The sequence below is a fragment of the Lactuca saligna genome, chromosome 9 (genome assembly GCF_052625555.1).
Source record: "Lactuca saligna cultivar CGN05327 chromosome 9, ASM5262555v1, whole genome shotgun sequence".
NCBI lineage: Eukaryota > Viridiplantae > Streptophyta > Magnoliopsida > Asterales > Asteraceae > Lactuca > Lactuca saligna.
The window spans coordinates 73,191,902-73,218,567 of NC_136425.1; the positions used below are offsets into that span (position 1 = coordinate 73,191,902).

The following is a 26,666-nucleotide window of genomic DNA, read 5'->3' on the forward strand; positions in this document are numbered from 1 at the left end:
TGGTTATAAGGGTTTAAGAGGTAGTTTTATACTCTTTCCAGTAATATTGGATGAAATTCATATAGAGCATAAATAATCTCCAACACAAATTCATTTTGATTCATTCACATTCTGTTTTGGAAAAGAGATATGTTTATAGGAAATTACTTCACAAAATATTCATTGTAATACTAACATTTCAACAATATATATTACGTCCTTATAAGAAGTATTGACCATTTTGGTGACTAATCACTTTTGCACCTATCTTTGTAAAAAAACATTTAGATTAATAGGAAACAAAATATTATTATGTTACTTTTTAACCTTTATTTTAATAGTTAATGTTTTGATACAATGGCTTGAAGTCCATTGAATAATTCAAATCACATTTCCTTGTAGGAAAAGTAAGTAGTATGTGATGTGAAATTGAAATAATATGCGTGATTAATTATATGGTAAGTTGAAATATCATATAAGAAATATTGTATTATTTTGGAAAGGATATAGGATTAGTGTGAATTTTAGATTGGTAGAATAAATTTTGATGACATATTAGGAAAGTAAGGGAAATATACCATATATATTCTTCATTTTTGGAAATATAGCATATTAATCAAATAAATACATTAATTACATTAATTAATCATTTATCACAAAAACACCACAAATTGACATGTGGAATTAATTTTATTCAAAAAAATCCCACAAAATTACATGTGGCAAATGAATAGAAAACATGACATGTGGCAAAAATCATTTTCATTTATTAGGTTAAATACTTCATTTTGAACGTATAATATATCTTTTCGAAGTTCTCACGAAGGATAACACAAACTTATTTAGAATTTAATTATATATACAACATATGTATATATATTCATATATGTCCAAAATTAGTAAAAATATAAATATTAAAAAATTTCCAACAAATTTATGTACCAACATTTGTTTTGTAACACTTAATTACACTACTTATTAGTTAAAATGATGTTGATTATCTTGATCTGAAGAAGTTCAAAAAAAAGTTATATGATCTAACCATATAACTAACATCAAAACTATTAGATCAAAATATCTATTAAGATTTATGGCAGTTATTATATAGTTACATACGGTTATAAAAGTCATGCGCCTTTAACTTATCGCATGAACTCTATCAACAACTAATACTGAATTAGGTTGTTATTTTATGTTAGAATCTCTCGTATTAATAAATAATTATATTATGTTTTGATATTTACCTTAACATTAGTTTGTTATTTAATAAGAAAGAAATTGAGACCTTGCATTTGTTTTAATACTATACTATCTTGGAATAGAATTATAAGTTTCTTTTACTTTTATGTTGCGGACATGACATAATGAATTTGAGTCTTATATAACTTATAAAATATATGAAAAATGTTGTGTTGTAGTGTTTTAAAAAAATTAATATTTTTAAGTTAATAATAAAACTAATACAAAATTGTGATGAAATCGCAGTTAATTGACAAATAAACGATAAAAAAAATATGTACATATTAATAAAAATTTATATAACAACTTATTATTAATATGAAAATAAGCTAAACGTAAATATAAAAAAATGAATTAAATGCCCAAATTTTAAGTGAAATCTAAAAAAATGCACTCATGATTGAGGGTGATATTTACTACGAAAGATGATAAAGCATTATTAAACAACCGTTACAAATAATCATTGATCACCGATTAAATTTATCCATTAAATGTTGTTAAAACCAAAAGAAATACGAAGCTTAACAATCATGTGAAACTATAGGCGCACATATCATGGATTTATATTTAATTAAAACCTTTGGATTTAATAAAAATGACCTACACAATCATATTATACCCTTCCAATATGTGCAAGCATTCGCAACAATCGCTAATTACAGTATGAAAATTACAATTAAAAAGATGAAAATCCATGGCTGAAATCTTGAAGACCGAATTTTTCCATATGTTGTAATTCATAATCTGAAATTTGTGGCGTCGGGAGGTTCATTTTCGGCCTTTTTCTAACGGATTCCAAATCATTTAGTGTTTTTGCATGAAATATAGCAGATGGAGCATCTTTCCTTTGTGATAATTTGATCCTTTCAATCTCATGTTTTCTCAAACGCGCCTCTTTATCGATCCTCCTTTCACCCTCAAGTTCCTCAATCGTTGTCGGGAATTTATTACGTTGTTCACCAATCAACAAACTTTCACCAGCCACATCATAAAATCCAGGTGGTGGCCTTCTCTCCAACGGAATCTCAGCATTGTAGTCGATTCCATTCCTATTCCTTTTCCCGTTCCAATTCCGGTTATCAATTCCGGCCGCCTTCAATTCTCTCCTCTTTTGCAAACAAGCAACGCGTCTAGCTTCTGTAAGCTGCTTTTCCCGGGCCTTCCTTTTGGCCTTTTTTCCCTTGGTGTTGGATAAACGAGCCCGTGCTTCTGAAACCATTTGTTTTTCATTTTCATTCATGTCAACTGGGCCGGGTCGAGCAGGTTTTGATTCTGGGTTTGGGTCGATCTCTCCGGGTTGTAGTTTTCTTGGTTCAAAGTTTTCATCTAGAAGTTTCTCGTAATGTTCGAGGCACTGTGACGGAGTGCATCCCACAATAGGAGCGATTATTCTCCATTGAGAGGGCATGAGCTTAGCAAGATGAAGCAGCTTCTCTTCTTCTTCTCTAGTCCATTCAATCTGTAAAGGTTCCAAAAAAAAAAAAAAGACAATCAGGATTTGATCAAAAGGTTCTACAGAAATAACAAATAATAAGGATTTATTTATTAGTGACCTAACACATAAATTCTTTCGAACAAATTGCATACCTTTTTAATGGAGGGATGAAGCCATTCATACCAACGTGCTTTACACTGCGTAGCGGATTTATGATCGAGTAATGAAGAGATACGAGACCATTCGTTGGTTCCATATTTCAAAAGAGCAACCCTGAGGATCTCATCCTCTGTATTCGTCCAACTACCTTCCTTTACCATTATCTTCATCTTCCTCCTCTTTTTCTACCTTTTGATCACTCCCAGATCTATAAAAAGAATTACGTATGCAACTTAACGATTAGCATATTCATGTCTCCTCATTACATAATTTACACAGCTTAACAATTAGCATATTCTCATAGACAACAAGTTAAAGTAAAAACAAAGTGTGGCTGTGAGAGAGTCACGATTAAACAAATAAAAAAAGCCCTAATCACATGATGGAACACTTATCGTTATCACTCAAGTCAAATTATCGAATTCTTTGACTCTTTGAAAAAGTAGAAGAATTAAACAGATCAACATTTAACGATTAATAAAACGATTAATAAATCAACAGTTATTTAATTAAATTAAACAAAGAAACTTACATCGGAATGGAATTGTGACTGTGATGTTGTAATATTTCAGAATTGAGAGTCGCGATTATTAGAAAAGGATAATTGAAGAAAGGCGCTTTGAGAGTGAGCAAGCGTTCACAGAATTTATAGATGATCAAATAACTGTTGAGAAACTCGGAAAGAGAAACCGTGTCTTCTCCTAAATCAACTTGCCGAAAAAGCTTCCAAACATACTTGCCGAGGAAGCAATCGTTTTCCTAAATTAGTGAGGGGTGTTTGAAATTGAATAAATCCTGTAATACCCATTGGGTGAGATTCTTTTTATTACAACATCATACTTGTAAAACAACCTTATTATCTAGAGTATAACATCCTATTTTGAACTTCTTTTTATCACAACATCATACATTCATTTCAACAACATGATATTTATAAGTATATTATGACAAATCTAACTATAATCATATTTTTATTTGTTCCTATTATATTTATATCATTCAAATAAAGTTTTTTTTTTTGGTATACAATACATTAGGAGCAATGTGGCGTGTTTCTTTTTTTAGAATAGATTATTCCGTGGATTATCTTTTAATCATCAAGAATCATTAATACTAGGTGTGAAACCCGTATATTACACGTGTTAATTCAAAGAAAGTTTTGGTAACCACAAAAACCATGTTCATAAAAAATAAATAACGATTGAGTTTGTGACATTTTGGTAAACCGCATAGACTATTTATGTAATTTGGTCTAAATTAATATATACTAATACAATTAATTAATATGAATTCACAAATGGAATATACTATCTACATTAATATACACTTAATATATTAATAGAAAGAAGAATAAAAAAATAGAAAGTTATTACTACATTAATTGATATATTTATAAAATTAATTAATATGAGGTGACATTTAATATGTGAGATTTGAATAAAAAAAGAAAAAACTATAAAAATGACAAGTGGATATTAAATAATTCAAAAAATCTAAAAAATGACAAGTGTCAAAATAAAGTAGAAGATGACATGTGGCAAAATCATTTTTATTTATTAAGGTAGACATGTTTAGTAACAAACTCTAAGTAGATACATAATTAACCATAAATAAAAGACAAAATTACATAAATGGTCCATGTGTTTGACCAAAAGTCACACGTTTACTCATTGCCACGAACATTCAATACTATGAAACCATTACGCGTGATAACCAAAGATTGAAAACCCTAAGTTTTTTTGGATATGGCTAAACAGTTTTATAAATGGGCATCACCTAGCAAGAAGTTAGATGAACCAACAGCAAAGCAAGTACAGATTAAAAAAAAAAAAGGAAAATGGAAGTGTATAAGTTACAGACAAGCCAAAGCGGACATCCCTCAATCGCACCACCTAATGACACCCATAGAAACCCTATGTTTCAGCCAAAGGAACACCAATGATTGTATGTCACCAATGATTGTATGACACCCATAGAGCTGTAACTTGTGACATCCCCATTTTCACGACCAGAAAAGACTGATTTTGTTTATGCTTTATAAAAATCAGAGTATCTCTTTCAATAAAAACATTGCGGAATTTGTTCCTAGAAAAACATGATAATTTCATTATCAAACCATTTCCAAAGAAATGCATGTTTATTCCTTTTAAAACATTTGGGATGTCATCATTAATACAGAAACATAAGCATAAACAGAACTTACATTCATTTACACTAGTGATCTATATCTCCTTAATCTCTCAGTGTAATGTAACTTCACATCGTCACCTGTGATACAAGTAAACTGAGTGGTTCAGGTTGGGAAACCTGGTGAGTATATAGGGTTTTCAACCCACAATAATATAATTATTATGTTTAATCATCAAACGATTAACCCAACTACCCATCCTCATTATCTTCTTTATTCCCAAGTACCTTCCCTAAGGATTTATCCTAAGGGTCGTCTCTTACATCATATTTACCTCTCATCTCCTTACATCGCATTTCCTTATATGTTTGTTCCTAAGGACACTCCCTAAGGATCATCGCCTACATCACATAGACAGTATTGATTCAGGGGTTACTCCCTCAATACATGCCCAACAAGGGTTAGGTTATCATCGCATTAATATGTAGTTACAACATCGCTTGAACTCGTAATTCATAGTAAGGGGTTAGAGTATCATCGCATAAATATGTAGTTACAACATTGCATGAACTCGTAATTCATCACCTACAGGTTATGAGCCTACTGGTGTTTCCACGGGGTTGTCTCTTTAATAGGCCGTGGTCGCCATCTATACTCTGGTAGATGACTACATCTCCAAATTGTCAGACAAGATTATAGTATCTTTCATCCTACATCACCGATTCATCATCACCTATCTATCCTCACCTAATTATCACCACCTATCTCTCATCATTTTATTTCATCACACATCAACTATTTCATCTACCCATATTTTATCCCAACATATTTCTAGATATAAAATAAATATATAGTTTAAATCCTTTAAAACATGTATAAAATCATTCATCCAGAATAGACAACAAGTATCCAGATAATATGCACACATGGTACGTAATTTATATAAAATACTTCATATCTATGTGTAAGATGAAAGTAACTATGCACTCACTTGTTAAAGTGATTATTCCTAACTCGGACAGCGCTTCGCTTCTTAACAATATAATTTCTTTCGACAAAACCTAGTATTATTATCACTAGATTTTAGTTTAATATTTACTGTGACTAATTATTAGTTTTAGCATTATTATTATTATTATAAGCATTTAAATAATATTTTCCAACCACTATGTAGAGACAAGGGTCAGACATAAAACACCGGAGGGTAGGACCATTTTGGCATATAGCACTTCTAAAATCCAACAACCCTATGCGGTCCTTTAAACCAGATTCCCTGTACCGCGAGTGGTTAAAAAGATATTATAACGACACTTATATAACTAATAATAATAGCCCAAATAATTATTATAAGGTCCTAATAACATTACTATATTTTAAATAAAAACTATATTAGAAATAGTGTAGGCGTAGCTCACTTACAGCGGATTTTTATTAAAAAAAAAATCGGACTTCGCTGGAGCAGCATTTCCGAACCGAAAGCTCTTCTTCTCGGAGCCGTCGAGCGCTTCGGGGTTTCCTTCTTGTGCTAGGGAGGTTCCCTAGACTTGGGAGGGGTTTAGGGAGGCTAGAGAGAAGTTAGAGAGAGAAAGAAAGGCTTATGGTGTGAAGAAATTATGAATAGTTCATCTCTTATTTATAGGGATTTTATCGTAGAGTAACCCGTAAGCTTCGTCCGTATCTTCCGTGTACGGGCTCCGTTTTCTATGTTATTTATATCCACACATTGGTATCTACAAGTACTACAACTTTCATTTAGATCCCGTCGGCTAATTCTCATTGTAGCTCAGATTTACAAAACTGTATTTGAATTCGCCGCGCTCGAAGAGTAGAGACTAAGTTTCGTCCATATCTTTAACATACGAGCTCCGTTTTTGACGTTGTTTATATCCACGCGTTGGTATTTACGCGTACTACAATTTTTATTTATATCCTGTTGGCTAATTCTCATTCTATCTTAAATCTACGAAACTGTATCGAATTTGTCGTGCTCGAAAAGTAGAGACTAAGTTTCGTCCATATCCTTCGCATACGAGCTCTATTTTCATCTGTATTTTTATTGTTTAACTCCTATTAACGATATCTTCATTTCTCGTTTAGATTATTTTGGCTGAAAATCGACCGATCTAAAATTTGAATTTCAGGTTGTGCACTGCTATGCTAAATCTTAGAAAAATCATAACTTCCTCATACGAAGTCAGATTTAGACGTTTTTTTATGCACGCTCGCAGTTTAACATATACTGTGACTTTCGTCTAGAACGCTAAGGCTAGAAAGTATTTTGTCGTAAATTCACTTTTTACGATTCCCGGTGTCGCGTTGGTTTTGCCGTAAAACTTCGACGGGTCATCACTTCTTCGTTATAACTCAGATTTCAACATTCTTTATCTCTACAGAACCTTTGTGACATATACTATAACTTGGTTAATATTATTTATTTTAAATAATGTTCTATCAAAAAGTCATTTTTGACGCTCATTATCTCTAAAGTGACTAGCCCGGATCTACGGACATTACATAACTGAAGGTATTTTTCCCTATTTTGCCCTCCAAATAAAACAATTTACTTTCAGAGGGACCTCCTTCATCCATTCGGGTTTAATACCTGGTAGAGGAGGGATGAAATTGTCTAGTTTCTTGTGGAGGGCCTCGACAGTATACAGACCATCTATCCCAAGATTACATCTCCACATGTCTGGTTCATTGCTTGGGGAGAACGAACTGATGTCAGAGGTCAAATGTGCTAGATTCTAATTTAAATGTGCCGCCATTCTGTCTGCTTTCCAATCCCACTCAAAGCCACTGGTTTTAACTTGATCCATAACAGAACAATGCTTATTTGATTCAATGTTATATAACTCAGAGTATCTTGATTTGAGTGCGACGTTACCCGACCAAACATCTTGCCAGAAAAGAGTGCATGGACCTGATCCCACCGTTTTTTTTAGAATGTCATTGGAATTAATTCCTGACTTCTGAAGAATGGATAATATCCCAACGATATTTTTACATACACCATTAATGGTTGACCTTGACATTTGGTCAGCAGCCTTTTTGCTAAGCTTGTGAATACCACTGATGACTCAACCCCAAAGAGATGACTGATCTACTCTCAGCCTCCGCCACCACTTAACAATAAGTGCAACCTTGAGCGAACGGAGGGACCCTACACCCAATCCTCCTTTGTCAATTGAAGTTGTTACTTTGTCCCACGAGTCCCAGTGGATTTTAGACTTAGTGTCGCATCCTCCCCATAGAAATCGGCGTCATATCTTTTCCAATTCAGCTAACACCCCTGATAGGAAAACCCTAAGTGCTTAGTTGGGATTTTTCTTTGTTGTGTATATTAATCGAGAACAGATGGAGGACGAGTATAAATAGTGAGTTTCTTAGTAGGGGAAGTTGATTAAAGACAATTTAGGAATGGATTCTGAGAAATCGTGTCTAATCAAAATTACTATGCATCTAAAAGGACAAGATTAAATTACACATATATGATTTGTCACAAGCCTATTATAACGCGACCGTCGAGACCAATGAGATGAAACCCATGCAAGATTAGCTTTTCACTGACTTTAAATGGGGGCAGCTAGACCAATGAAGTTTATTAGTCTAGTCGATGTCGTTTGACGGAGTCTCTAAAGAGCTTGACAATGAAGGGGATTGTAGCGGGTTAGACACAACTAATCAAGTGTTAGTCTTGTTTCTCTAATGACTAAATGGCATGATGAAATTAGTTTGCATGTGTATCTAAGAGTGCTAGTTTTCGTGTTTATGGGGGGCCTCAAGACGACACATAGTCAAAAAGTAGTGTCGAACTTGAATCTGTGACAACCTAACTAGAGTAAATGGCTTAAAAAACGGTGTGACGCAAAATGACGATTTGTGCAACTTTTGAAACCAAAGGGCTTATAGTCTAGTGATATCAGGTGATGTCCCCCTCTTTGATGTCGGAGGTTTAGAAGTACATTATATTTACTGGTTTAAAAAAAATAAAAATAATAAGAATGACCCGTAGAGCTTTCTAAAACCACGAAAAATTTCTCTAAAACAATTTTTATTTGGGTAAAAGTTGTATGAAAACAATTTGATAATAGTTAAATTGCAATATCAATTCTCTATATATTTTGTATCCATGGGCTTTTGAATTTTGATTGGAACTAAATGGAGTGAAATATTTTTTAACTATCATAATGTAATTTATTTATATAAAAAACCAAACCGAACAAAGTAAGTGATTGCTTTGCATTAGAATTTACTATACGTGTAAAAGTAAGCGTTGCATGTAATACGTAAGGTTGAGTTTATCACATTTCTGAAGTTACTAAAACTGTCTGGGTGGTGTAGTCGGTTATCACGCTAGTCTCACACACTAGAGGTCCCCGGTTCGAACCCGGGCTCAGACATAATTTTTTAACGATTATATATATGGTTTTTTGTTTATTTAGTTTTACTATCGAATTATATATTATGTTAATTAACGATTATATATATGTTTTTTTGTTTATTTAGTTTTACTATCGAATTATATATTATGTTTTTTTAAATAACTTATCAGTTTCTAGATAATTAAAGCTCTTCCACAAAAACATTAACATTACTAAAATCATTTTTTTTAACATTACTAAAATCATTTTTTTTTTAATTTAAGGCTAGCGTTTCATCATATATATTTTGATTATTTTCAACTGCTTCAACAATTGTTTTTTTGCGTATGGTCTTGTTTGATAATTTCTGTCTGGTAAGTACTGTCTGGAAAAGTTTTCTGATTAGGAAAGAAAACCATGCTGTTTGATTGTACATCTGATTGACTGTGCTGAATGATGAAAAAAAATAATAATTCAATAAAAAATAATTTTAAAAAAAGTTATTTAAAAAAAATTAATAATCCAATAAAAAAAGAAATAGGCGGGGTTTGGTGTATAATTGTCTTTTCAACCCATTCAGACACAAAAACATGATTTTAAGACTTACTGGAAAAGACATATCTTATCGGGAAAGACTCATTCTTTTGTGCAAATTAAACAATCTTTCCAGTCCATTCAGTCCGAAAAATCTGTTTGAACCTGAAAAGATGTGTATCAAACGGGATCTAAGTCTTCTATCAAAAAGTATACCATACAATTCCCAATAAATTTTAAAGCAAGATGAAATAAATTTGAGAATAAAATCAAAATCGTTAATATTAAAATAACAAATTGCTGGAAAATAAATAAATTTAAAATTTTACTTTAAAGTTTTTTCCTTGACCAAGTCCATGTCTACCTACAACTGCGAGAGCACCGATCTCGATTTGTATAACATTCATAAAGAGTTGTACTGCTTTTAACCAAAAAAAATTCAGCTGTTTTTGCATCAGAAAAATAAGAATAAAAATAAATAAATAAAAACCCTGCTTATTTGAAAAGGAAAAAGAAAAAGAAAAAGAAAAACATAACTTTGAGTGATTTAAAGAAAAAAAAAACCCGGATCTAAAATATAAACTTGCGCTGCACGTTGAACCAAAAAATAAACGACAAAAAGAACAAAAATAAATCCCTCCTTTTTCCTTCACAACGCCATATCATGTCCACGTCAGGTATCTCCTGAGATGACTCATCCGGGTCAACTCCGACAGCTGTATCCGTTTCAGTTATAGTCCTACTCCCCATATAATTTGAGCACACGACTCAGAGTCTCAGAGCTTGCCCCCATTTTCATGGTTTTCTTCTCTGCTCTCTCTCTATATAAAACCTTCCTCTGTAACTATACGCGGGAAACTACAAACCCTACGACAAGAGCTACTTTTATACGAGCTTAACCTCTTGACTATGGAAGCAGTTGATCCAAATCGTGCTTTTCTTAAGGATGTTAAGCGAATCGTCATCAAGGTCACCATTACTTAATTACATTTATTATCGCCTCAATTTATACATGATTCTTAAATTACATAAGTTTTTTCACGTAATGTTCGTCAAATTTGTTACCTGTGGCTGTTTTATTTCATTTTGTGTCTGTGTGTGTGTGTGAATTCTATAGCAATGTAAGTTTCTATTAGCGGATATAGGCTTATTTCTTTCGTGTTTCAAGTTAAGAAGTTTTCGTTCTCGTGTTTACTGTTGAATTGAGATGAAGAATCTACTGAAAATGAGTATGGGAATGTGAAATAAGACCTTGAAATTGGGTTAATCGTGAAATTTTCTGATAGAGTTAACTTCAACTTCTTCCTATTTTTTGTCGTTTGGTTCAGGTTTTGATTGTGTGCAACTCTTCTAACATCAATGTGTTTACATATTCGTGTGTATTTTTGATGAAATTTGAAAATTATGAACTGATTATGGTTTGGAATTAAGGTGGGGACTGCTGTTGTCACCCAAAACGATGGAAGACTTGCACTTGGAAGATTAGGGGCACTCTGTGAGCAGGTTATAAACTTATAATCAACATTCCTTTAAAATTTCCATTTTCTTTCTAAAAAGTTTTAAAAACACTCATTGTGATTTATCAAATCCTAACTTCAGATTCAAGCATTAAACTCTCAAGGATTTGAGGTTATTTTGGTCTCATCAGGTGCTGTTGGGGCTGGTAGACAACGCCTTAAACACAGAAAATTAGTCAACAGCATGTACTTATATATATCTTATTATTTTTCACTAATTTATTTTACTATATATATCACATTATTATATGTATTATCAATATGTAAATCTTTTGGATCTGTTTACATTTATTCTTTCTTAAAGGTTTGGTGAGGTTGAGAAACCACACGTTGAAATTGATGGAAAGGCATGTGCAGCTGTTGGACAAAACGGTCTCATGGCACTTTATGATACATTTTTTAGCCAGGTCAATTCCATTTCTCCATTTTATTTTCTTTTACTACTAACTTATGATATATACAATACAACTTAAAAAGAACTTACACTTTTACAGCTAGATGTGACACCAGCTCAGCTTCTTGTCACTGATAACGACTTTAAAAACCCGGAATTTAGAAAGCAACTTACGGAAACCGTTATTTCTTTATTATCTTTAAAAGTTATTCCCATATTTAATGAAAACGACGCCGTGAGCACCAGAAAAGCTCCATACGAGGTGCATTGTTCAAAACCCTAAACCCTAAACCCTGAACTCTGAGAGTGACAGTTTTCTTTATGTATGTGAAATTATTTTCTTGTAGGATTCTTCTGGTATATTCTGGGATAATGATAGTTTAGCAGCTTTACTATCTTTGGAGCTAAAAGCCGATCTTCTTGTGTTGCTAAGTGATGTAGATGGTTTGTATAGTGGGCCCCCTAGTGACCCTAAGTCAAAGTTGATTCATACATACATTAAAGAGAAACTTGAGAACACAATTACATTTGGTGATAAGTCAAGGTTGGGAAGAGGTGGCATGATTGCTAAAGTCAAAGCTGCTGTCTATGCCTCCAATGGTGGCATCCCTGTTGTTATAACAAGGTTTATTCTTTTTTTTTTTTTTTTTTTTTTTTTTTAACTCATAACCAAAAAGAATTTAATTACTTATATAATTATATTATTATAATGTCTTTGAAGTGGGTTTTCGGGAGATAATATTGTTAGAGTTCTTGGAGGACAAAAAATTGGTACACTCTTCCATAGAGATGCTCATACATGGATGTCAAGTAAAGAGCTAAATGCACGTGAGATGGCAATTGCTGCAAGAGATAGTTCTAGGCGCCTTCAGGTGGGCCCCACATTTGGTTAAGGGTTTAAGTCTCAGCAGTTGCAGTATAAGATTTTTAATTCCAATGTGGATACAAAGCTACTGTGTACCTGATCTACATCTCACATGATGCTCCTGGTACATGACATGACAGGACAGTGTGGGCCAGGGGTTGCTGGGAGAATAACTTTTTGTTCCATTTTAATTGCAGGCTATTTCTTCAGAAGAAAGGAGCAAGATTTTATTGGATATAGCGGATGCTTTAGAGGCAAATGAGAAAGTGATTATAAATGAAAATAAAGCCGATATAAATAGTGCAAAAGATTTTGGATATGAAACATCATTGATCTCTCGATTGTCTTTGAAGCCTAGAAAGGTAAGTCATGATTGAATTTTTTTATATATATATTTTTTTGATGAGAACTCTAATATTCCTTCTTGAATCTTAAAGGATAAATTTATAATTTTTTTTTTATAGGTTGGTAGTCTTGCAAATGCAATACGTGTGCTTGCAAATATAGAAGAACCAATTGGACAAATATTAAAAAGGACAGAGGTATAAAATTGGTATTCTGGTTTCTATAAAAATAAGGAAAACATATTTTACTTTATGCATTTCAAATATTGTTTGCTACTCAAAATTCAGATTTCAGATGGATTTATATTGGAAAAGACGACATCGCCCTTGGGGGTTCTTCTTGTTATCTTCGAGTCTCGCCCTGAGGCACTAGTCCAGGTATTATCATTATATAAATGGAAGCCCTTTTCTATGTTAATAATTTTCCGATTTTTTCACTTGTGATAATTCAAGTCTTTGATTTTTTTATTTTTTATATAATTTTAACAGATAGCATCATTGGCTATTAGAACAGGAAATGGGCTCCTACTTAAAGGGGGAAAAGAAGCCAAACGCTCCAATGCTATCTTGCACAAGGTTACTTTAGTAAATTCAATCAGTCTAAATTAATCAACTCATTGTTGCTAATTTTTTTTTTTTCAAATTTCAAGATTATTACTTCAGTAATCCCGGAAACAATTGGAAAAGAGCTTATTGGACTTGTGACTTCTCGTGAACATATTCCTCAACTCCTTAAGGTTTGAAATACACGATTCCGATTCGGATTCCGATTCCGATTCCGATTCCGATTCCGATTCTAATTCTGATTCTGATTCTGATTCCGATTCCGCTGCAGCTTGATGATCTAATCGATCTTGTGATTCCAAGAGGCAGCAACAAACTTGTTTCCCAAATTAAATCTTCAACCAAAATTCCTGTTCTAGGTCATGCTGGTGAGATGATCTTAAATCTTAATTTCTAATGATGACATCATCGATGATGTCATAAATCTTTTTTTTTTTATTTTTTTTTTTAACTTTCAGATGGAATTTGTCATGTCTATCTTGACAAATCTGCTGATATAGAAATGGCAGAAAACATAGTTTTGGATTCAAAAACAGATTACCCATCTGCATGTAACGCTATGGTATTACTATTCATTTTTTTTAAATAAGAAAACATTGTATGATGTTTTCTATTTTCTATTTTTTATTTTTTTATTTTTTAAAACAGGAAACACTTCTTCTTCATAAGGATTTGTTGCAAGATGGTATTGCTGATCAGCTTATGAAAGATCTTTACGCAAAAGGTAAACATTATAATTTATATCCCAAATTTTAATTAATGATTTTAGTTTAATCATGATTATATATATTTCAGGTATTAATATTTATGGAGGTCCAAAAGCAAGGTGGTTGTTAGATCTTCCAGAAGCTTCTTCACTTCATCATGAATACAGTTCAATGTCTTGCACAATTGAAGTTGTGGATGACGTGGATGCTGCCATTCATCATATAAACAAACATGGAAGGCATGTATTTATTTATCTTTGATGAAAATCTTTTTTTGGTATTCTTAATTTAATATAATATTATATATATTTTTTTGTAGTGCACATACTGATTGTATTGTCACAGAAGACCATAAAGCTGCAGATGCTTTTCTTCGTCAAGTTGATAGGTATAATAAATTAATAATAATTTAAAGAAATTAAATAAAAAAAATTATAATGCAGAAAAAAATGAAAGTAAATTGTTACTTTTTGTCTTGAAGTGCGGTTGTGTTTCACAATGCAAGTACGAGATTTAGTGATGGGTTTCGTTTTGGACTTGGTGCTGAGGTATTCAAAATTAATAATTTATAATAAGTTAATAATATTTTCTTTTTTTGACATGATTTTTAAATTTTTTATTGTAAACAGGTTGGTATAAGTACAAGCAGAATTCATGCTCGTGGACCTGTTGGAGTTGAAGGGTTGCTAACTACAAGATGGTATATACATATTACATACATATAATATAAAACGTTGATTCTTATTTATTTATTTATTTATTTTCATGATGTAATTGTAATGAAGTGATGATTTTTTTTTTGTTGTAATGTTTTTAGGATTGGAAGGGGGAGTGGGCAAGTGGTGGATAGTGATAAAGGGGTTGTCTATACCCATAAAGACCTTACTCAAAAAACCTAACATTTGGTATATATTACACTCAAATTGGGGAAAAAATGTCATGTTTTTTTTTGTTGAAAATGAGTGTTGTACCATTTTTAAGCATTTAATGTTAGAAATGTTATTTGGAACTATGTTATTTTGCATTTTTCTTTTCTTATCAAATGTAGTAATTTCATTAATCGTGTTCGCAATCGCTTGAGTTTTAGGTCTCATCAACAGGAATAGGATTTGTGTGTGTTTAGAGCAAGTGGTTGTTTGATAAAACTGAATCACTCCAACCACTGTGGTTCAAAAAAACGTAAGTTCCTTAACTTTGCATAAGGCTTTTGATTGGTTCAGACGTGTTGAATCCTCACTTATGGAGGCGAGTTTCTCTCTCAACGTATTATATTTCATTTAATTTGTTTTCTTCCCAACATTAATTTGATAATTTGATAACATTAATAATTGTTATGTGAATTTAACATCATTTGAACTCATGTTGAATGGGTTTATGAAAATGTTTATATAAAATGGTTTATTCAGGTAAAAATAGCCAAATGTCAAAAGACAATCCCAACCATTGAATATTTATGATCCACATTTAACTTACATGACATGAGAGTTCAAATGTTCAATCACTCATAATCATCTTTATATCCCCTCATATTCTAATAAGAACAATTCATCCATAAGACTAAAACCCTTCAAAATCAAAAATAGATTCAAAAGAAACATACTCTTTATGCCTCTACAAACTTCTTAAGATTCTTCAACCAATTCGTGTACTCTCTGTGCTCCTTGTTCACCATATACTCATGCAAAAAATTTGTCACACTTGGCTTAATCCCTCTAATCTCCAAATACTTATGAAACGCCTTCTGTAAATTCTCATCCAATTCACTACACACAAAATCCAAACAATCTTAGAAACCAATGAAGATACTTATATACGCACAAAAAGAAACAAACACTTACTCGAATCTTGGCCCTTCATAAGGAAGTTGATCATCAGTCATGTCTGGATCTTTAACTGATAAGCTATCGATCACAATCTCATCAGCATAAGCAGTGACACCAAATTCCAAGCAAGGCCCACCTGTTTTGGAGACTTTTACGACCATTGGGATACTTGATTGATTGTCGTTTTCAGTATCATTGTCATCTTTATCATCGTCTTCATCGTCTTCCTGACCTGTAACAAGGCTTGATGGTTCAACTTCAACGAGGATGGCTTCTCCTTGGTATTCTCTGCTTAAAGATACTGTTTGTTGCCCAGGGTTATCGTTAAGTTCAAAAGGGAATCCATCTGGAACACCTTCACCCTGTAGAACACATGTTATGTTTCATTATGCAAAATGTTAGGAGTTTGAATGTTGATCCTTGATTTGAGATATCACTTGAATTGCTCCTAATTGGTTCTTGAGTTTCGTATGCTACAAATTTCATGTAGAATTTCATGTATCACTAAAATTTTTGTAAGAAATCAGTTTGATTTGCAAACGAACTCGATGATTGATTTAATTTCGAAACATCGTACACCAATTGAGTTGGAATATACAATATCTTCCGTATGTTATAAGAAAAGTCTACAATTAAACGCAAAATAGTATGGATTTGATTTCTTAATAAACAATTTATAGCAAAAGAGTGAAAAATTATAAAAGTAAGATGCGAAAACTGACCTCCTCGAAGCTCTCTTCGGAGCATTTGATCTCAGATTCAATAACTCGGAGGAGTGACTCATCGGAGCTCGGGCGTTTCAGAGCAGGAGAAGCCGAGTAAGAAAAACGAGACACAGCAGGAACTAAAAAGTTATTATCGGAAATGGTGTTCCGAGTGTGATTGACGGCGGTGAACAGAGCGCCACCACAGTTGTGGTGGAAGTTTCTTTGACTGCCCAAAAATCGAGCGGCGATCGGCGTGACTGATGAAGCTGATCGGCGAAGTATAGTGTTGAGAGACATTTTTTCAAGGTTTTGGCGAGAAGGGGTTTTTGGAATTGGGGGTTTAACGATGTTATTAGGGTTTTACGAGGGTGCGGCGCTTCTATAAGTCTTCCAGTTCCTTCTGGTATATTCCACTGAAAATCCAAGCCGTTAGATTTTATTTTTTAATATAAAAATTGTTTTTTTTGAACGACTAATCCACTAAATTCTAATGGATGAAATTTAAAACCGGAATCGAAATATATATAATTGGTTTCGGTTTTGGGTTTTAAAATTTGCTTTATCCGGGTTCTAGATAATCTGGGTTTGGATTAATTGGGTCCGAATAAACCGGGTCTAAGAACCCGAACTGACGTTAGGAATCGGAACCACTTTTAGCAGTCGGAACCGGTTTTTGTGAAACGTTTATAACATGTATATATCTCATTCGTTTTAACTTGGATTGACATATGGTTTTTTCCAACATGTAATTCATATTTTGTACATGAATATAGACTATAAATTTATCATTTTTAGTTTTATATTCATTGATTTACAGTCCCCTAAAGTCGATATATCAAAGCTGAAAGTTTTTAGTTTTTTAGCTTTTTTGTATTCTGTGAAAATTTTAAAACATGCATATCTATTTTGTTTGAAGTCGGATTGACATACGTTTTTTTTTTCAATTTGTAGTTTTAAGTTTGTATATGATTTTAGACTATAATTTTGTCATTTTTGGTTGAATATTCAATGACTTACAGTCCTCCGAAGTCGGAATATCAAAGTTGAAAATTTTCAACTTTTCAACTATTTGTTTTTGTACTTTGTATTTTGTGAAACGTTAACACATGCATATCTCATTCGTTTAAAGTTGGATTGACATGTGGTTTTTTCCGGAGTGTAGTTTAGAGTTTGTACATAATTTTAGATAATAATTTTGTCAATTTTGGTTTCATAATGAATGACTTAAGTCTTCCAAAGTCGGAATATCAATATGAAATTTTTTAAAGTTCAACCCACTAAATAGTAAGTAATTGCCAAAAAAAATTCCGTTTTTTTCGGGTTTTCCGGTTCGAAACTCACTTTATCTGGTTCCAACCTACTCACTTTGATGTTTCCAGGTTTTTGAGTTCTAGACCCACTTTACCCGGAACTGAACCAAAACCGGTTCCTATATACCAGTCTGATTTTCAGTTCTACAAAATTTCATTAACCGGTTTCGGGTTTTCTAGGTCCGGGTTTGGACCCACTTTCATCCCTAATCTTAACAATGAGACTTGAACCACTAATACTATTTCTTTTAGCCACCATGAAACTTAAACCTTAAGAAAAGTATTGTTTGACACTTATATAATACAAGAAAAACAATATTAATGAGTGAAGATGCACATGGAAGAAGTCTTAGTAGAGTCTAGGAAAATTAGTATGATTAGTTGGACACATGCATATGTGTTAAATTATTTTGTGATTTTAGGACTTGGGGACTGCGAGACAATACTTGGGACGAGTATGATTAGGTGTGAATAATAGTAGAGATCTATACTACTGGAAGCACATGACTCACGCTTGGATCAGGGAAAGTCACAAGGTTACCAAGAACCTTGTAACTGATTCTGTTTTATTCAAGTGTGTCATTACCATTTTTTCGGTAATGACTAGTAGGATGATTGTTATTCCGACCCTAGTGGTCATATCAAATTGAGTCCGACTACGATGAGAAGTCATCGGGACACGACCCATCGGTCTGTTATAATAGATAAATGAATGTATTTATCCTAAGAAGAATAAGGAGTCCACAATAAGGAATTATTTTGTAACTTGAAGGATATGATTGAAAGTCCAACATAGTACGAAAGGCAGATGCAAGATTGAGCATCGCCTGCGGTGAAGAAGTTCAAGAGTTAGATACTCATTCGAAGAAACATAGAAGTTACGATTATTACCTAGGATGAAAAGATAATGTATGAAATCATTATACAAGTCCTATTTTCGTTGATGATTCCGAGACGTAATCATCCTAAGGGGGAGATAAATGTAATGCCCGTAGATCAGGGCTAGTCAATTTAAGGACAATAAGCGTCAAAAATGACTTTTTTATGGAAGATTATTTTGAAGGAATAATCTTAACTAAGTTTTAGTATATGTTACAAGGATTCCGTACATATAAAGAACGCTGAAATTCGAGTTATAACGAAGAACTTATGACGTGTCGAAGTTTCGCGACAGAACCGGTACGACACAGCGTGACGTAAATAGTGAATTTACGTTATAACGATATTTAGCCATAGTGATCTAAATTAAAGTCGTAGAATACGTTAAGCCAAGAGCGTGCATAAAAGAACGCCCAAATCTGACTTCGTATGAAGAAGTTCTGATTTTTCTAAGTTTCAGCTTAACAGTATGCAACCCGAAACTCGAACTTGAGATCGAGTGATTTTTGGTCGAAGCAATCTAAACGATAATCGAAGATCTTGTTATTAGTAGTGCAATGATTAAAAGACAGACGAAAACGGACGTCGGATGAAGAAGTTATGAATTTATAATGGAGTTTTCCTGTCCCAGCCTACTTAAAATAAATAATAAAAATAAAGTCAAATTTAGCTGACGGAGTCTAAACGAAAGTTGTAGAGTATAGTCTCACCTACGTGTGGATATAAACCACGTCGAAAATGGAGTTTGTATGAGGAAGATATGAATTTCTGAAGTTTTTAAATAATTAAAATATATTTATTTAATTATAAAATCGGATAATACCAAACCCATGACTCATCCGGCCTTATCCACCAGGTACGCCCAGCGTACCTAGATGTACGGCCAATATACATGTCGACGGAGGATTACACCCAGCGTAACTCGAGGTTTCAGCCCCTATAAATAGAACACAAGTGCAACCGAGTTTCTTTGCTCATTTCTTTCTTTCTCTCTCATTTTTGCATCGTTTTGCATGCAAAAAATATCCCGAAGCCCCGGTATCATCCCGAGACCCAAAGCGAGTCCTGAAGCCCGAAGATCCCGAGAAGTGAAATTCCCGAGCCGAAGCTCTGCCAGCGAGAAGTCGGTTTTTGTGAAGATCTTCCAAATCTACCGAAGAATACTATTTTTACAAACCATAGTGTTGTCCGAGCATCGTCTAATCAAGTGAGTGTGTAGTCCCTTTCATAACACGATTTTAATACAAGTATTGTTTGAATGTATTAAGTATATGTTTTGTGTGAGTGTGTAGTTACTTTCTTCTAACACATAAATACGAAGTATTTACTATGAAATACGTGCTATGTGTTTATATATTGTTTGTTTATTTGAGATGGGTGGAATGAATGTTTTATATATATATATATATATATATATATATATATATATATATATATATATATATATAGGTTTTAAATGAGTTAACCTGTACATATATTTTATATCTACATATATGTTGGATAGAACATGGGTAGATGGAATAGTTGATGTGTGATGAAAGATCCATGTTAAGTAAACCTTGCCGATTATGGAGTTAGCGCATGTTGAGTAAATCTTGGCGACTATAGAGTTAGCGCTTGTTGAGTAAACCTTGGTGACTATGGAGTTAACGCATGTTGAGTAAACCTTGGAGACTATGGAGTTAGCGCTTATTGAGTAAACCTTGGCGACTATGGAGTTAGCGCTTGTTGAGTAAACCTTGGTGACTATGGAGTTAGCACCTGATAGCTATGGATTTAGTACCTGATAGATAAACTTTGGCAACAATGGACTTCATGCCAATTCCTTAGGTCAATCCTTAGGAATGAGTGAATGAAGGATAGTTGATTCTTAGGGTAAAACCTTATGAGTAAAGAAGATAATGGGGATGGGTAGTTGGGTTAATTGTTTGATAATTGAATATAATAATTATATTATTGTGGGTTGAAAACCCTATATGCTCACCAGGCTTCCAAGCCTGACTCACTCAGTTTTCTTTGCATTACAGGTAATGACACAAGGGTATAAGTTGGTGGACTTAACGAGAGATTTTGAATTATAGATCAGTAGTTATAAATAACTGGTGTAAGTCTATTTTATATTGTTTATGCTTTTGGTCTGTATCGGAACATAACATCCCGAGCTTTTGTTATTTAATGAAAATACATTTCTTTAAATAAATGATTTGATAAATTTTTATCACATTTTGTTTTGTGAACAAATTCCGCAACAGTTTTATGTAAACGATTACTTTGAATTTAAAACAAAGCATAAACAAATCGGTCTTTTCTGGCTGTGAAAATGGGGATGTCACAGGTGAGTCTTTAAGACTAATTTAAAAAGGTTGGGTTCAAAACTGTGACAACCCAAAAATTTCTATTATGTACAACCATCCACTTCAATATGAGTCAAAACTATTTATACTAACTTTCAAACTTTTTGGAATAAGTATGAGTGGTTTACATTTAGTATTTCAAGAGATAACTGGAGAGTGGATGCCCTAGTGTTTGTTATGCATCAATTAGGTTCCAAAAACTCTAAGAGTTTGAGTTTACGGCCCAAATGGTATTTGGACCGTAAACCCTAATGACTATATAAGTGAGACTTGGTTATTTTTCTCACTTTTTCACAATTCCAAGATCCAAACTCAAATCCTCTCAAGTACCATCCGAATTTTCCTTCTTGATCTTCAACTTGTAAGTATTTCTAGCCCTAATATGCTTAGATCAAGTGTTATACTTCATGAAATCATCTAAACACCCCAAAGAAAATATGTTCATGGCCAAGAATCTTCTTGGACCGTGAACACTAAAAATGTGGCAATAATGTGCCCAATGTCCCTCTAGACCTTTGAAACAAGCTTAGAAGCAACCCTTGACATGTATAGAACTTAAGAGCATCAAGAAAACACCCAAATATCACAAGGAAGTAGTGTTTACGGTCCAAGAATCTCCTTGGACCGTAAACCCTAAAAAGGGTGCTAAAGGTTGCCAAAGTGCCCCTTAAACTCTTACCAAACCTTGGAAACAAACATAGAAACTTCCATGGATGTGTTTAGCACAAGAAAACCACAAAAATGTCCCATATTTATGTGTTTACGGTTTGGGGAGATCCCAAAATCATAAACACCCCAATGAGGGTTATAATGCCCCATAACTTCTTCCTTAAGCTTAGAAACTAGTCTAGACCTTTACTCGAAAGTGTTTAAGACTTGAAAACATCATTTGACCATGAACCATTTGGGTTTACTACCTTAAACCCAAGGACAAATGGTCCAAAAACCGTAAACTCAAGTGGAGTTGGTTACAAAACCGTAAACACCAATTAGTGCCATTTCACTTCCCTTTGTTGAATCACATGTGTTTCCAACACCTAGCCAAGGTGTTTCCTAGTCCCGGAAGGTGTTTCCTTTCATATAGTTGTTTATAAACACTATATTCATGTCAATATGTGTCCTTATATGTCATTTAGGACTTATTGTGTCACGAGACTTCATTCGTGGAACTTCTCATCAGTACGCGCATACCCGATTGAATCACCCACATCAGGTGAGTTCATACCCTGTAATGAATCTTTTAACTATTTTAACTGTTTTAGGGGGGGAATACAGGTTGAACACAATGATAATTGTGAAAATGTGTGTTGTTAAACATCTTTCAAAATGTTACTTATGTTATTTATAAGTTGTCAAAACATTTCAAAACTCTTTTAGAAGTTATGTTACTTTATAGTTATACAAAACTCTGTTTTTAAAGTACAAGCATAACTTAGTAGATAAATGAGTCTTTTCAGTAACAGTCTAGGTACAACATTAATAAACTATTGTAGGTATAGTTTAGGAGAATGTTATTCATTACTTCTAGTAAAAATGAAGCACACAAAGAAACAGTACCATAACAGAACAAACAATGAAGAGAATCAAACAATACCAGAACAGAACATAACAAATAGGGTAAGATGCTATAGCATGAGAACACACAAACAAGATCTAATTATATCAATGAATCACTAACGCAATAGTGATAGTTATATTGGGTATACATGATCATATAACTTTATTGTGAATTACACGGCTTGCAAGGAATTGTTGGGGTCGCGGTTGGTTCCCTTAATCGTTTTTCATTGAGAGTGTATAGTAGGGGTTCTAGCTTTCACATTATGACCGTAATAAAACAAATATGTTTTTAGGCTATTAGTACACCCGTATGGCATTATAAACGACATTTATGTACTTACTTTTTCCATTACTTTCATAAAGTGACAATACCACTTGAAAATTGATCTATTTTCTAGTCAAGATAGTTATAAACTAGGGAGAATATACTTTTACATTTGACAAAGGAACAGTCGGGTTTAACACAGAACAGAAGATGCTTTGGTAGAAGGCTACGATTAAAGGTTAGGATCATGATGTTAACTTTATGATTCCTTAATGTATACACTATAGGATGTGTGCTCTTCGCTTCACTTCCTGTTCTCATTGGATTGTGGGCTTGGAATGAGGTCATCCAATCTATTATCTACCCGTCTTTCTCTCTCTCTCTCTCTCTCTCTCTCTATATATATATATATATATATATATATATATATATATATATATATATATATATATATATCACTATAAGAAAACAGCCATTTAATGACGCGCAAACAATGACACTCGCTGATAGACGACGCGCATTTGCAAGTGCCCTAAAAGATAATGTCAGTTTTGCAAAATTTGAAGGATAGAGGGCACGCATTTGTGCACGCCTTAAAATTAGTGTCAGAAAAGAAAAAAAAGAAATGCAGAGGGCGCCTTTCATAAAATGTGCGTCGTGTAAATGTGTCACTTTATAACTTTTAAGTGAAACACGCGTTTTAGGCGGGAAATGAAATCGATGAAAATTACCCCCGCCTATTGAATCCCAAAAATTAATCCCCCCGCCTCTTCTACTTAGCAAGAAAAAGCCCTAGGTCCCTTATCTTCATCTTCAGTATCATCAAACATCTCGTTCATCCTCTGCATTATTTCCATCATTCTTCCCTCTCCTCACTGATTAATACCCAAAAAACCCTAATATCATAACCACTCCTATTTTCTCGCACAACAAAATCCCAAAACATCACCAAATACTAAATTCCACAAAATCATTCTGAACATTTTAGCTAGGGATTTTTTTCAAGAACAAAAACACTCTCTCATCTCTCTTAGCTCTGAAACAATGGACGGTTCACCTTGCTTCGCCTTTGGTCACTTCTCCTCCGGCGACGTCAGGCCTTCCTCGTTACAAATCGACCAACGATATCGTGGTGAAGCTTGGCTGCCAAGCTGTGACCTTACGCAGAGGTAGAAGACTTCACGGTGGGTTTTCCTATGGCGTTCCCCCCAAAGCTAATTTCCACTCTTTCATCCCCTTTTACTCCACCGATCGTGCGATTGGCAATGATTCTTGACTCTTACAACCCTATGACCCTCTTCTTCCTCACGTCGTATTCTATCCTATCGTTCTTGCTTTTCATCTCCTTCTCACTATAAATAATTGCAGGTTCTATCTAAGAAATCAATTTTAGGGGGTATTAGGGTTGGACTTTTCTAATTTAATGGTTTGTTGTTCTCAAAATTAGGATTAATCGATGTTGGTGGTTTGGTCGCACGCCTTCTTCACTGTGGGATAGAGATCATCTCCCATTGTTTCTGCTAAGGTATATTTCACTGATTTCTCGATCATATGTCTACTTCAATATCTAACACCTCTGTGTCTCCGTGTTTGCAATTGCAGGTAAACAAAGGGTCTGTTCTTCCATTGTTCACACTTAAAGATCAAGACGGTAAAACTGTGAGCCTCTCGAAATTCAAAGGCAAGCCACTTGCACTACAAATAAATTTACATATAGTGGCACAAACTTTTAATGGCACAAAATTTTGTGCCACTATATTAGGTTTTTAATGGCACAGAAATTTTCATTCCTGCTACTTGCTAAAATTTCATTCCCGCTTCTATCAAATTTTCATTTCCCGCTTTATTTTTCTTTCACCCAATATAGATGTTAAAACTTTCATTATCTTGTAAAAATTCAACCGTAAGTATCTTTTCAAACCTAAAATGAAGTCCAATTCTTATCTGCTCCTCTCTCCACTGTGTGCCACAGCTTTGTGCATCGATCTATCCTTTCGTCTTCTCTAGCCAGTGAAGTTCACCATTGACACACATTAAGGTCTGTATCTACTCCGTTCTTGAATATTTAGATTTTTGATGTTAATTATTATTGGTGAGAAGTTTTTTGAGTTTCATTTTTAACCTAATTTCTTCTAATTTCTTGTAATTTTCTTCGAATATACTCATTTGGAAAAGTAGTATAGAGTTATACTACAACTATTACCTTTGTTTTTTTGACGAACACTAAGTGTTCGATCAAATTCCTCAATGAAACTGGAAGCCTCATCTGACGATATCATGCTTCCTTTTGTTTATAGTTACAAATTTTGTAAGTTGTACTTGAACAACACCTACAAAACTAGGTGAATGTATTCATTTCAGAAAACTTTTATGTATTGTTGAACTATATGATGATGTATGCTAATTATTTGTAGTGTTGTTACACTTAATTCTATTCTTCCTACTATTTCTCTAAAAAAACATGTCAACTTTATTCATTCCATGAAATTTAAGCATAAATTGTCTTTGATAAACTTTAAACATCCCTATTTATCAGATTAACATCAGGTGAGGGATCTCAAGGTCTCTTACCTTCATTCATATAACTATCAACTTATTCAAGTTGCCTCTTAATGTTTTCTTCTTGTATATTAGCACTGTTGTCTGGTGGGTTTTTGTTTTAACAAAAATTGTGAAAAAGACTTATAATGAGGAGAACACAACTTTGAGTTGTTTCATCCCCAAGTGTGCTCCTTCGTTACCTGTACCCAAAATCTAACAAGATGTGGGTAATAGATCTTCACTATAGTTACTTTTAAGAGCTTCAAAAGTGAGCTTTCATTAGAGAAAAAGACATTTCTTTTGTTTGGGGTTACATTGAGATTGTATACCTTTGTTATCCCCTATTCTAAAAATCATGTTTTTTCCAGGTTAAGCCTTTGGTATAAAGAATAAGGACTTTCTGGAAAGCCTATAATGCCTGGAAGTAGAGGTGTTACTTTGTCGTATTAGCCTCTTGAGCTTTTATTAGTTGCTACTGATTATGGAGTAGATGTTGATTTGTGGAGTGCTGGTTGCATCCTTGCTGAACTTTTTGCTGGCAAGCCTATAATGCCTAGAAGAACAAAGGTACTTTATATAACCCATTAAGCCTTGTATGGATAAAATGGCTGAATGGGTGATGATATAATGTTGTATACATAAAGACTGTTTCTTTTCAAGACTGAATTGACTGTCTGAATCTGAGTAAATGATCATTTTACCCTTCTATTGGGAAATAACAATTTGTCAAACAAATCAAACCCATTTCTTAGTTTATATCTTATTAAACAACTCAATACAATTTCATAGTTTATACTTTATACTCTATACCAATTATCAAACTAATCCGGACCTCATCAAAGCAAATATGTAAACTTAAAGCTAAAAAATGTAACAGAAAACCTTAACCAATTTCACAAATTTGAACTTAATCAAAACTATAAATCTCATAGTATTCTTACGTCTGAAAGTATAGATTTACAATTAGTTTTCATTTTATGAGTATTCTTTTTTAAATA

At 33.3% G+C, this 26,666-nt stretch overlaps 2 protein-coding genes, 1 non-coding gene and 1 pseudogene across 3 annotated transcripts; 2 read left to right on the plus strand and 2 right to left on the minus strand.

The window, feature by feature from the left end:
* Positions 1 to 1,894: 1,894 nt before the first annotated feature.
* On the minus strand, positions 1,895 to 2,982 carry LOC145016487 (cell division cycle 5-like protein pseudogene; annotated as a pseudogene).
* A 6,287-nt stretch (positions 2,983 to 9,269) lies between these two features.
* Positions 9,270 to 9,343, plus strand: TRNAV-CAC (transfer RNA valine (anticodon CAC)). The gene has a single exon. It is a non-coding gene; the product is annotated as a tRNA-Val (tRNA).
* Positions 9,344 to 10,520: 1,177 nt separating this feature from the next.
* LOC145014113 (delta-1-pyrroline-5-carboxylate synthase-like) lies at positions 10,521 to 15,510 on the plus strand. The gene is made up of 20 exons (XM_078972484.1): positions 10,521 to 10,807; positions 11,270 to 11,341; positions 11,438 to 11,541; positions 11,660 to 11,762; positions 11,850 to 12,011; positions 12,097 to 12,374; positions 12,471 to 12,621; positions 12,812 to 12,976; positions 13,079 to 13,156; positions 13,247 to 13,336; positions 13,448 to 13,534; positions 13,609 to 13,695; positions 13,794 to 13,890; positions 13,981 to 14,084; positions 14,171 to 14,246; positions 14,318 to 14,468; positions 14,549 to 14,617; positions 14,711 to 14,777; positions 14,859 to 14,929; positions 15,047 to 15,510. The coding sequence occupies exons 1-20, from the start codon at positions 10,748 to 10,750 to the stop codon at positions 15,126 to 15,128; spliced, it is 2,154 nt and encodes a 717-aa protein (XP_078828610.1). The 5' UTR covers positions 10,521 to 10,747; the 3' UTR covers positions 15,129 to 15,510.
* A 142-nt stretch (positions 15,511 to 15,652) lies between these two features.
* Positions 15,653 to 17,146, minus strand: LOC145014114 (uncharacterized protein At2g39795, mitochondrial-like). The gene is made up of 3 exons (XM_078972485.1): positions 16,775 to 17,146; positions 16,068 to 16,414; positions 15,653 to 15,992 (listed from the first exon to the last, which is right to left on the minus strand). The coding sequence occupies exons 1-3, from the start codon at positions 17,054 to 17,056 to the stop codon at positions 15,833 to 15,835; spliced, it is 789 nt and encodes a 262-aa protein (XP_078828611.1). The 5' UTR covers positions 17,057 to 17,146; the 3' UTR covers positions 15,653 to 15,832.
* Positions 17,147 to 26,666: the final 9,520 nt, after the last annotated feature.

Coding starts and splice junctions, on each gene's coding strand:
- LOC145014113 (XM_078972484.1), top strand. CDS start 10,748: ATGGAAGCAGTTGATCCAAATCGTGCTTTTCTTAAGGATGTTAAGCGA. Junction 12,012..12,096: donor CCAGAAAAGCTCCATACGAG/GTGCATTGTTCA, acceptor ATTTTCTTGTAG/GATTCTTCTGGTATATTCTG. Junction 13,891..13,980: donor TCCTGTTCTAGGTCATGCTG/GTGAGATGATCT, acceptor TTTAACTTTCAG/ATGGAATTTGTCATGTCTAT.
- LOC145014114 (XM_078972485.1), bottom strand. CDS start 17,056: ATGTCTCTCAACACTATACTTCGCCGATCAGCTTCATCAGTCACGCCG. Junction 16,415..16,774: donor CCGAAGAGAGCTTCGAGGAG/GTCAGTTTTCGC, acceptor TGTGTTCTACAG/GGTGAAGGTGTTCCAGATGG. Junction 15,993..16,067: donor TATGAAGGGCCAAGATTCGA/GTAAGTGTTTGT, acceptor TTTTGTGTGTAG/TGAATTGGATGAGAATTTAC.